Source organism: Bison bison, unplaced genomic scaffold (genome assembly GCF_000754665.1).
Source record: "Bison bison bison isolate TAMUID 2011002044 unplaced genomic scaffold, Bison_UMD1.0 scf7180017862790, whole genome shotgun sequence".
Lineage (NCBI taxonomy): Eukaryota > Metazoa > Chordata > Mammalia > Artiodactyla > Bovidae > Bison > Bison bison.
The window spans coordinates 13,665-25,615 of NW_011493362.1; the positions used below are offsets into that span (position 1 = coordinate 13,665).

Genomic DNA, 11,951 nt, shown 5'->3' on the forward strand with positions numbered 1-11,951 from the left:
ACCGACTCAATGGACTTGAGTTTGAGCAAACTCTGGGAAATGGGGAAGGACAGGGAAACCTGGGGTGCTGCAGTCCACAGGGTCGCAAAGAGCCAGACACGATTCAACAACTGAGCAACAACAAGAAGCATACAAATCAGTACATGAGCAGCAGCTCTCACTGCAAACCTCAGGACATTTATTATATCACAGATTGCTGGCCAATCCCACTATTTTAAATAGCAACAAACTTAAAGCAAAGACCAGTCCAACAAAGCTGACCACAGCTACCCAGGACCCTCCATCAGCACCGAGTAGTGGACAAAGTCCACTTCCTCGGCTCTATGTTACCCTGTCAGCCTTGGCTCACTTCCCTATCTGGGCGTCAGTATCTCCACCTGTATAATGGGCCAGCAGTGCCAAACCAGTGGAATTGTTTTGGGGATTAGCTGGAGGGTATTGTGAAAGCATCTCATCTGGAGTCTGGCACATAGCAGGTACTCAATAAAAATTAGATGGGTTTTTGTTAATTGCATATTATACCTGAACACTCCCTGGACAGATAATAAGAAATATTTGGTTTGAGTCACTGACTCTGTCACATGCTAGCTGTGTCACCTTGTGTAAATTGCTTAATCTCTCTGAGCCTCAGTTGCTTTATCTTGCTTACAACACCTTCCTCAGAGTTGTTAATGAAGGTTAAAGAATGGAATGTACAGGGCATTCCAGACTGAGAAGGGCTTTGTTGGGGAGATGTCAGTGAGGCTTTAGGAAGGGCACGGTAGCAGTCCAGATGCTACTGGACGGGTAGCATCTAGGAGTCTGCCTGCAGGCTTGTGGCTCAGGAATAAAGTGGAAGAAGAGAAAAAACAGGAGTCGGAGAGACTGTTGACTCAGTGTTTGCTGAACGCTGACCTCGGTCCAGATGCTGTCCATGGTGCTGGCAGTTCCTCGGTGAACCAAACAAAGCCCCTTTCTGGCTGAGCTTGTGGGAACAGAGGAGGGGAGTGCTGACACAGAGTTTAAAAATCCCTAACAGTCCAGGGGTTAAGACTCTGTGCTTCCAATGCAAGGGGTGTGGAATCGATCTCTTATTGGGGAACTAAGGTCAGTCAAGCCATGGTGTAACCAAAAAAATAAAGAAAAATGCAAATAGAAGTAGCTTAGAAGGAGGCGGCCAGAGGGAGGGACAGAGAGAAATGAGACCAAGCCCGAGAGAATGAACTTGGGCTTGTGGAAATGACAGGTGCTTAAATCAGAACCAGAATCGCCTGCCCCAGCACTGGGAGAAACTGAGAGTCCAGGGTGGGGAAAGGATTGAGGGAAGAGGTTGACGTGATAGAGGGTCGTGTGGTTAGTGATGGGAAGACATGGGTGGACACCAGGGATTGCAGCTTCTAGAAATCTCATCACCCCCACCAACTTCTGTTAACTTCCTTCTGCACTTTCTTAGAGTGAGCCTTCATCACCGCACTTCAACTCCTGTACAGGGATGCAGAGCTCCTGGGAAAACCAGAGGGAGGGCAGTGTGACCAAAAGAAGGAGCCATGTCATCACGTGGGGATAAAAGCATCAAACGCAGCCACAGGCGGGATTGTTGGCTCCATGTTTCTCTGTTCCTGTCCCTTCTCCCTTTCTTTCTTCTTCTATAGAGGTCTGCCCTTTGTTCAGCAAATGCCCTAAGCCCGTGATTCTTTGGGGCACAATGTACCAAGTGATGCATGTAAGGGAGGAGATCAGTGCCTCCTTCACTTCCAAGAACCGTGACTTTCTGGGAAGAAAGACAAATGCAGACTAAATGACTTTCTCTGACCCTCTGTGTCTCTGAATGAAAGGGCATTCACTCCCCACTTGGACCTCATCCTTCCCTCCTGCCACAGGTGCCATCCCAGTTAGTCCTGCTGCCCTTCCTCCCCCTTTCAGAGTCCAGGACAGTGGAGCCAGCTCTCCCACCTGGCCCAGGTGAGACCAGGAGGCCCTACCCTCAGACACCTGGGCTTTGATCTCTTGCAAAGGATGGGGATGGGAAGAGAGCATCAGGAGGACCCTGGGGGGACATGGAGATGACTAGAAAATGGGGATGGACAAAACTCCAGTTTTCACCCAGAAACAAAGACACTGAGAAGGAGTGGATTCAGTAAGTGCTGTGTTTTATTGGAGATGAGCGCAGGGAGAGCAGGGAGGCAGTGACAGTGGGGATGATGCTAGAAAACAACTGATAGGGTCTTGATTTAGCTCATGCCACAAGGGGAGGGAGCCGGACTTCCTCCTCTGACTTCTAACTGGGGTTTTCCCCCCCCTGTCACCCTCCTAACTCCACTGTGACCCAGGGTTTTGAGGACTGGGGAAGCCAGCTGGGATGCTCCAAGAGGAGCCAGGAGGACGGAGAACTCTGGGAGGAAACTGATTAATACCCGGGTATAGAGGAATATTCCCCCAGCTGGTACTTGGGTATTGATGAGTGTTACCCCAGATTCCCACAGGGTATGGCATGGGCCTTGTTCCCCATCCACTGCCAGGACCTCCACCTCCCCAGGATGTACTGGGATTCAGGGTCCCCCAGGGGTGACCAGGCAGAAGTGGCCGTCTTATTCTGTTGATGAGAGCCCAGAGTGGGGATCGGGCAAGGATGTCTCCCAGGGAGCCCAGCACATTAGGACGGAATGGCCGTCTAGACTCAGAGTCCCGGTGGAAGAGTGAGGACTCAGGTGAGGGGTCTCCGGGGTGTGCAGAGGGCCCTGCAGGCCAAGGCCTGCTGCCCACGGGGAGGGCAGCCACCCTAGAAAGGTAAGACAGTTCTCCGGGCAGCACTTCCCCGACGTGGTCCTCGACCACAGCTGCCAGCATCGGCCAAGGGTCTTCCGAGGGCCAGGAGTCCATGGAGAGCAGCCCCCCAGAGCGGGGCCACCCCTGCACTCCAGGACCTCCTACAGGTTGAGAGCCATGCGGTGGAGAAGGATTGGGCTTCAGAGCAGCCCTGGCCAAATCATTAGGCCCAGGGGCTGGTTTGGGCTGAGGATGCTCGGCATTGGAGGGGCCGGTCAAGGGAGATGGTCCCAGCAGAGGCAAGCTGATCCCCAAGTCTCGAGGAACTTTCTCCTCCATCACACCGATGCTCCGGGCAAGGAGGCCTGGGGGAAGGGGAAGAGGAGGCAGCCAGTGGACCAGATGTTTGGTCCCAATGCCCTCCCCTCCCTGATTCCCTGAGCCCCTTTGTTTCAAGTCCCTTCACTTTCCCTGAGCCAGCTCTTACCTCCTCAGGGACCCAAGTGTACAGCCTCCCACCTTTACCCCTTCCCTCAATCCCAGCTCCCCTGAGGCCCCCCAGTCTGCTCCTGTCCAAGAAGTGGCACAGCCTCTCTACCTGGGAGATGAAGACAGACCAGGAGCAGCCCTAGGGGAGCCCGCTTCCCCACCACGCAGCCCTGCATCTTGCTCTGCGTCTCCCTCAGCCCCTAGACATCCAGCCCTTTATCCTGTCAGTGGGGTGGGGGACACCAAAAACAGGCTGAGCCAGTGGTTATGGAGACAATAAATCCCCACATTCCACCCTCATTTCTAATTCATTCTGTGGCAACAGGTGCCACTTGAATGACCCAGGGAAGCTAGGTGTTCCCACCCTGCTCTTTTCCTCAAGCTCCCCACCCCTTCCGAATCCAGGTGTTCTGGCTTGCGGCTCATCGCTGGTTGCCAGCCCTACTCTTCCTGGTTCCCTATGCCAAGCACATGAGGACCTTCACCCTTGGGGTCTCCATCTCTTCACTTCTTAGCAATAGAAACACTTGATTCTCTTTCTGTTTGGGATCCAGATTATGCCTTCCAGCACTTTCTCATGTATCCCCAAAGCTCCATCATCGTGACCTCGAACTGCAGGAGCTTCTGCGGTACAGAAGTGGCCCCCATCTGAGGGGCTGCTCCTAGATAAGACCCTGTGTCATGGGAAATAGACCTGGTTCCCATCCTTAAAAGATGGTGGTATATTGGCTTCCTACGGCTACTATAACAAGTAACCACAAACTGAATGTCTTACAACACAAATTTACTATCTTACAATTGTGAAGATCAGAAGTCCAGGTAGAGCCTTTCTGGAGGCCCCCAGGGGAGAATCCATTTCCCTGCATCTTCCAGCTCCTAGAGGCCACCTGGGCTCCTCGGCTCGTGGTCCACTTCCTCCATGTTCAAAGCCAGGAGTAGCAGGATCGTCTCATACTGCGTCAGTCTGACCTCCTCTTCTTCCCTCTTTAAAAATCCTTATGATTACATCGGGCCCACCCAAGTAATCCCAGATAATCTTCCTATTTTAAGGTCATCTGACTAACAACCTTAATTCCACCTGCAAACAATTTCCCTTTGCTATGTAACCTCACATACTCTAGTTTTCAGGCATCAGGACATGGACATCTTAGATGATGGGGAGGGCACCATTCTGCCTACCTCAGATGGTCAAATATGTCCACAGAATACAAGAGATACAGTGAGAAAGAGACAGCAAGAGAACAGATATTTCCCGCTAAGCAGGAGGAGGGCATTGATATGCTCTTGTCAAGTAACCAGGAGTTGATCATTGTTAAGGCTGAGTGATGAGAATACAGGGGTTCATTAACTATTTTGTCTACTCTTAAAGCTGCTTGATATTTTTACAATAAAAAGTGTCTAAATGCCTTTGTTACTCTATTGCTTGCTTCCAGGACACACCCAGACTAGGCTTCCCTTGTTGCAGGAAGTCTAAATATTAGCTGCTAGACTTTACCATTTCGCGACCCCATCGACTACAGCCCACCAGGCTCCTCCGTCCATGAGATTTTCCAGGCAAGAGTACTGGAGTGGGGTGCCATTGCCTTCTCCAAAATATTAACTGCTAGACTTTACCATTTCATCCTCATCCCCAGGCCCTGCTGGCTGACTCCTGGAAGAACTTCTTTCCAGATCTGGTCAGTGGACAGCATTGTAAGTCAACTATTTGTTGTTGTTTAGCCACTAAATAGTGTCTGACTCTGTGACCCCATGGACTGTAGCCCATCAGGCTCCTCTGTCCACGGAATTCTCCAGAGAAGAATACTGGAGTGGGTTGCCACTTCCTTCTCCAGGGTATCTTTCTGATCTTCCAGGCATTGAACTTGAGGCTCCTGCCTTTTCAGAAGGATTCTTTACCACTGAGCCACCAGGGAAGCCCCAAACCTGAATAGCCTAATGTAAATATTAATAATGCTTAATTTTTTTAAACTAGGAACTATACTCCAATAAAAATTTAAAAAAAAAAAAAGAAAAGATGCAGATCTGGCCAGTGGGTACAGGACAGCAGCCTTTTGGGGTGACATCCATCAGTTTTACAAAACGTTTTGACCTGGATCACACCAGAAACCAGAGGTCCAGGTCAGAGGCTGCAGCCCTCCCACAGTGGTGGTCAAGGGTCTTGACTCCTGTCGTCGGCTGCAGTCCAGGTAATAGTAACCAAGGGCAACTCCACAGTGATAACACAGACAGGACTATTCTGGAGCCCTCCTCTGTCTTCAGTCAAGCCTGCAGGTTGGCTCACTGCTCCAGGTCATTTCTAATCAATATAACATATTTCTGCTGGTTCAGGAATCTCAACAACAGTCCTAAATTGGGGGCCAGCTAACACCATCCCCAACTCAATGGACATGAGTTTGAGTAAACTCCAGGAGTTGGTGATGGACAGGGAGGCCTGGTGTGCTGCAATCCACGGGGTCACAAAGAGTCGGACATGACTGAGCGACTGAACTGAACTGAATACCATCCCAACAGGAGAGAATGAAGTGGCGCCTAGGGCAGGGGTCAGTTCCTTTGCAGCCAAGCAGAGGCTCTGGGAGGTGCCCTGTGCTTCGGGTTGAGGCCCTTCCTGTAGGGATAAGCACAGTTCACTGTCCCTTCCTTGGGGTGTGAGAGCTGCCTCGGCCTTGGCGTCTCCCCTGCTGTCTCCAGGACATAGTCACGTGGCCCTCGGTACATTCTCCACAATCTTGGTGTTCTCTGGGGGAGGCCACCTCTCCTTCCCACTGTAGCGCTCCCCTCTCACCTCTCCAGCTCTCACTGTAGACCCACAGCAGAGGCAGCAAGAGAGTGAAGGCGGAAAGGACACTGCTGGCCGTGTTCTACCCCGGCTGGGGCCTGTCACCGTACGCCAGTGAGTCACCGTGCTGGGCTGCACACCCTGCGTGCTGCCGCACTCTCCGTCTTTAACTCTCTCCACCCACGGCTCCCAAAACAGCACCCGCCTGGGCTCCTACTCAGTCCCCAGGAATCTGGTCTGGGCTGTTGTGTTCCAGCCTTCCCAAGGCTCCAGGTGTCCCAGAAACCCAGGAAATCGATGCTCAGGACACCCAGAGAGGATGGCGTCTGAAAGATGAGGCCAACTAAAGGTAGAGGAGAAGGAGCCGGGTGTGGGGCGGGGAGGGAATCATTAGGCCTCTTCGTAAGGAGAGGGGAGGACCCCCGGGTGAATGGGCAGTGGAGAGAATGGATTTCCTGGGGAGTGCGAGAGAAGAGACGTGGGAGGAAAGATCTGGGAGACCAAGGTTGCTTGACCTCCTGCTTTCGGTTCAATAAATATTTATTGTTTTCCTCCTTTGTGGGAGGAGATGTAAGATGTAAGAAATACCAGGGCCAATTTACAAACGAAAGTGGGGGACACAGGACCTTTAGAGGCAGAGGAGAGCATCACCCAGGTCCTAAGAGGAGACCCTGGACACCAAGAAGGCGAAGAGACTAATCTAGTTCTCACAGTTTATTGAAACATCTGTGCTGGACCCAGTGAGAGCAGGGAGGCTGTCCCAGTCTCTGCAGAGAGCCTGGTATCTCCCCAACACAGGGTGCGAAGCATCTGAGTGCTGGACCGAGATGGAGTCTGAGAGACAAGGAGGAGTGTTTGGGAACTCACAAAGGGCGTGGTGAGCTCTATAATGGAGGGCGGGAGTGGAACTGGGAGTGTGAGAACCCAATAGCATATCTCGCTGGTTGACCAGATGGTGGAATGAGATCAGTGAAAAATGGTCATTGTTTTCAAATAATCGTTTGGTTTGTGCTTTATTTGGCAAATCAGGGATGAGGGTGGTGAGGGGATGACTTGTCCGGGCATCACAGTTACTCTAGGAGATTTCGGGGGGTTCCCAGTTAAGAATCTGAATGGGTAGGGGTAGCCAGTAGACTATACCATCTCAAAGAAATGGCAGAGGAAATTCCGGGGAATGGGAATCTGGCAGGGGGTGGGGCCCTGCAGTAGAAGGAGAGAGAATGAGGAAAGGGATTTGGAGCCTACAGTTTGGGGAGGTGAAAAAAGAAGAGGTGATAAGGGAGAGTCCGCCACTCTGGGGTGATGGGGGAAGTAGGGGCAGCTCTTTTGGGAAGGAGGAGGGAAATTGAGCTACCCCATGCCTGGACTACCCCTGAACTTCTCCCACTTGAGAGATGGAATGTGTGTGTGTGTGTGTGTGTGTGTGTGTGTGTGTATGCCCTGTACACGCCTGGAGGAAAAATCTGCTTTAAGAACTGTTAGGTAGATCTCCCTGGGGTAGGAAAACTTCAGGGTCAGCTAGCTGGGGCCCCAGAGGCTTCACCTGGGCTAGGATGTCCCGGATGGAGCGACAAGGGGTCTTTCCAGAGTTGCCGGGACCACAGGGCTTGGCACCAGCTGAGGGGTCAGGTTGGGGAGAGCCATTTGGACCCCCACTCAGTGTCGAGGAGGAAACAGAAATACAAGGGTGACCAGGAGCGCTGGACTTGCTGCCACAGGGCTGAAGGATGATTTTGCCACCAGATAGGGAGCTAGAGCTGCCGCTGAGGGAGCCAGTGCCTGGTGGGGAGCAGGGCCCCTGAGAAACACCACCACAGGGATGGAAAGATGAACTAGAACTGCTGGAAATGCTGGAACTGCTGGAGACTCCAGAGCTGGAGAGGGAGCAGGGCCCCTTAGAGCCCGAGGAGCCGACCACACAGGGCTGGACCCCACCAGAGCCCACTGGCTGGAACACCACAGTCGAGGAAGCTCCAGATTGGTAGATATTGGAGCTAGAAGAGCTGTGGCTGGGGATGATGGGGTTGCCAGAGAAGTACTTGCCCTCAGAGATGGGGGGCCCAGCAGCAAAGGAGGGCACCCCTGGAGAGCCTTTGATGGGGCCGTCTTTGGTGAAGTAGCCCACCGGGTAGATTTTGCCCCCACTGTAGGTCATGCCTGGGACCAGATAGCTGTTGGAGGAGCCGCCCACCACCTCGTAGCTGCCATATTGGTCCACAGAGGTGATGGGGGGGCAGGGCTTTCCTGGAGGGCCTCCGTTGAGGCAGGGGACCCTTTGACCCACTCCAGGGCCACCAGGGCCACCAGAGCCATGCTGCTCCACCACCACCACTACTGGCCTCTGACCCCCAGACACAGAGTGGGAGCTGGAGATGTAGGGGCCAGAGTGTGAGACGATGGGTCCCCCGCTGCAGGGAGAGTCAGGGATGTCGGGACCACAGGGCCGCAGCTTGGAGCTGACCTTCTGGCCCCCACTGCTGGACAACCAGGAGGTTTGGGAACCAGAAGAGCTCAAGCCTCCTCCTGACGGGGAGCTGATGCTTCCTGATGGGAGGGAGCTCGATGCACCTTGTAGAGTAGAGCCTGATCCAGAGGAGTAGCTTATCTGGGAATACCCTGTTCCTGGCTTAAATAACGAAGATCCAGAAGAACCACCATGGGCAACAATGGATCCGGTGGAGCCACTGCCGGAGGCACTGCTGGAGACACTGCTGGAGCTGCCACTGTAACCACCACTGGGGCGACCACTCAAGCCACTGGAAACACCACTGGAGCCACTGGAGCTGCCACTGGGGCCACCACTGGGGCCACTGGAAACACTGGAGCCACTGGAGCTGCCACTGGAACCACCACTAGGGTGACCACTCAAGCCACTGGAAACACCACTGGAACTGCTGGAACTGCCACTGGAGCCACTGGAGCTTCCACTGGAACCACCACCAGAGCTGCCACTGGAACCACCACTGGAGCTGCTGGAGCCCCCCTTCCCCAGGAGACAGGGGTCATTGGGGGAGGTAATACGTGTGGGGTCCTTGCAGGGGTCTAAGAAGGTCCCGATGCTCTTGGCCAAGGTCCCTGGTGAGGAAAGCAGTGGTTAGTAAGGGCCAGAGAGACTGGGCTTTCTCCCTCCCCTCCCAGGCCCACCTCAGGCATCTGACACTCTGATCTCTCCCAAGATGAGCCCAGGGAGAGAGTCTGGGGTGGAAAAGGTAGAGAGAAGTGGCTTTCACAGCTGAAGGAAAATGAGATGGCAGCTTATTCCGGGAGAAGAGGCAGGAGGGAAGCTGGAGATCAACCAGAGAAAAAGAATATGAGACTCCAAAACGGGAGGCCTCAGAGGAAGATGAGAGGGAATGAAGAAGTGGCAGGAGCGAATAGGTCTAAAAAACAGAACACCAGAGAGACAGAGAATGGGGGAGAGTGAGGCTCTGAGAGGTGGGAGAGATCTCGGGACCAAACAGAAGGAGAAGAAAGACAGATGACGGAGGACTGAAAAACAAGGGGAAATAGCCAAAGGGACGCTGAGAAACAGGGGAAACAGGGGAAAGGAAGCAGGGAAACAGGGAAAGGAAGCAGGGAAACGGGGAAAGAGGAACAGGAGAAAGACAGAGGGACTGCAGTAAAGGGCAGGACACAAGGGGACCATGGTTCGGTCACCCGCTTCCCTCAAAAGGCCAGGCTCGGGTGCAGGAGAGAAACCCTGCTTCCCATCTCAGCATGCCATGCCAGCAAGCCTGGGCAGGGGCCAGACACGGGGCCATGCGCTGTTGCTTCAGAATGTGCTGGTACCCACGCAGCAACAGGACACTGCACCCGAGCCCAGCCCAGGGACACGGAATGAAACCCTCCCCAGGCCTCTGACCTCCATCAGTACCGCGGGCCTGCCTGCCCCCAGACCCACATCCGACTGTCTTTCCGGAACTGACCCTTTGTTCCTCACCCCGGCTTACCCTCCCCCCATCCTTCATCTGCTCCCCTCCTCGACCCCCTCCAGTCCCAAGAGCCATGTGCTTCAGCTTATATATTTGGAGAGGCCAGATTGGCCCTGCCTTCCTCATAGCGTTACTGTGACCACTGGATGTGATCATCTATTAGAAACTGCTTTACAAAAACAGACGTTATTCATGATTTATTTACTCCTCCCTCAACCCCCATGATTTATTACTCCCCCTTCAACCCCCACCAAAAACCAGGTCTCCACAATTTGTGCAGTCCCCATTCTCTCCTAAAAAAGAAATTCAACACGTCCTCCTTCACACCAACCCCCGGCTCTGCCCGCAGCCCCCTCCACCCTGCTGCACCAATCAGCCAGCACCCTACTATCCTCCCCTGCTCCCCCATGCCACACAGCTGTGGTCACCCAGCAGAGACCCCAGAGTTACCCAGCCTGGGGTTTGGAGCCCGGCTTAACTGCCTTCTAATTTGTAATCTTGAGCCAGTTTCCTCAGCTCTCCAACCTCTGCGTCCTCCTTTGCAGAGTGGGAATAACAAATCTCTCACACAGTTCTTCTACTGATTAAAAAAGCTAATGTACTTAAAGTGCTAGTACATGCAACTTCCCTCTCAGTCCACTGGTTAAGACTGCTGTGCTCCCAACGCAGGGGGCACGGGTTTGATCCCTGGTCAGGGAATTAGAATCCCACAGGCCTCGCAGCATGGTTAAAAAATTAAAAATAAATATAGTGCTAATAGTGCCTGGCATATAAAAGGGCCTCTATGAATGGTAGCAATTATGACTACTAAATATCCAATCTTCATCTTCTAGCACCCCAATAATAATATAATTACAACAATATCCATCAACATATAACCGTCTAGAATTTCCACAGCAGTGTCACATGCATTACTTAATTAGAGACTCAGAGAAACTAGAGCGAGGTGTTAACATTAAGCTCATTTTTTAACTTTCGGAAAGGGAGGCTCAGAAAGTTTAAGTAGCTTGCCTGAGGTGCCAAGGCAGTGAGGACCAGCCTCTAGACTCAAGCCTCAGGTTCCAGAGCCCCAGCCCTCCCCCAAATCTCCCCTCTCTGAGTCCTCTCCTGGACTCTCATCCCTCCAGCCTTCCCTGACCGGTTGTCTGCGCGCCTGAATCTCCCTCCTCTCCCCACTCTCCCCACTCCCAGGGCCCCAACCTCCTACCTTGCAGGAGGAGACCAGCCAGCAGCAAAGTCAGCACCCCTCGCCCTCCCACACACCCTATCTGGGATGCTCGTGAAGAGCCCATCTTGGACCGCGTGGCCTCCTGACTGACAGCAGCTCCTGGACACCCGGGGCCTTTATGCCAGGGCAGGACATTCTCAGGACAGGAGTCACTGTGGGGAGGGCAGGAGGGGCGGAGGGGTAAGTGCCTGGGGGAAGTTGGTGTGGCCGGGAGGAGCTGAAGCAATCAGTTTGAGCATCTGCCTACTCAGCAGCAGGGCCGGCTGCAATGTGTGGAGTGTGCCGTGGCCGAGGGGCCAGCTGGCCGGCCGGCTCCGGCTCCTCGTTGCCTAACCTGGAACCAAGGCGCTCTGCCCCAGCGGCCGCCCACTCTGGGGCAGCCACTCTCACCACGGGGCCCAGTCACCTGGCTCCCTCACTCTCCTGCCTTCCCCAGTATTGGCGTGTCTGACACCCCGTCCTCTCTCCACGCACAGATGTGGGCATTTCAACTTGCCCTCAGGTACCGGCTGCAGCCCCTGCCCCACCTGGGATCCCACCCACAGCTCCTGGATCCGGCCCTTTCCTGGGGACCCATCACTCAGCTTCCAGTCTCCTCCTCCCTCCCCCCCTCCTGCTGTCACAGCCCAGGTCCCATGCCTGCCACACTCCTATGCTGTGTTCCAGCAGTGAGTGGGCCTTCGAAGTCTGCACTCCAAAACCAGCCCCCTGATCTCTCCCTTCTGGGGGGCTCCAGGGACAGCATGTGGGCGCTGGACGCCAGGGCCTCAGTCTGGGGACC

At 53.8% G+C, this 11,951-nt stretch overlaps 2 protein-coding genes across 2 annotated transcripts in view; both read right to left on the minus strand.

Moving 5' to 3' along the window:
* LOC104983477 (chromosome unknown open reading frame, human C6orf15) overlaps positions 1–3,410 on the minus strand; it is a 13,058-nt gene extending 9,648 nt beyond the window's left edge. The window contains exons 1-2 of the mRNA XM_010832913.1: positions 3,344–3,410; positions 2,306–3,110 (exon numbers count right to left, since the gene is read on the minus strand). Of these exons, the coding sequence (XP_010831215.1) occupies positions 2,306–3,110; positions 3,344–3,410 (872 nt within the window). The remainder of the gene's footprint in view (positions 1–2,305; positions 3,111–3,343) is intronic.
* A 3,586-nt stretch (positions 3,411–6,996) lies between these two features.
* Positions 6,997–11,239, minus strand: CDSN (corneodesmosin). Its single transcript, XM_010832906.1, has 2 exons — positions 11,150–11,239; positions 6,997–9,085 (listed from the first exon to the last, which is right to left on the minus strand). The coding sequence occupies exons 1-2, from the start codon at positions 11,232–11,234 to the stop codon at positions 7,479–7,481; spliced, it is 1,692 nt and encodes a 563-aa protein (XP_010831208.1). The 5' UTR covers positions 11,235–11,239; the 3' UTR covers positions 6,997–7,478.
* Between the last annotated feature and the right edge of the window lie 712 nt (positions 11,240–11,951).

Bases quoted from the DNA above. Each gene is read 5' to 3' on its own strand.
- CDSN (XM_010832906.1), bottom strand. From the start codon at position 11,234: ATGGGCTCTTCACGAGCATCCCAGATAGGGTGTGTGGGAGGGCGAGGG. The intron at 9,086-11,149 runs GTAGGAGGTTGG...TTTCCTCACCAG, and splicing joins GGCTGGTCTCCTCCTGCAAG to GGACCTTGGCCAAGAGCATC.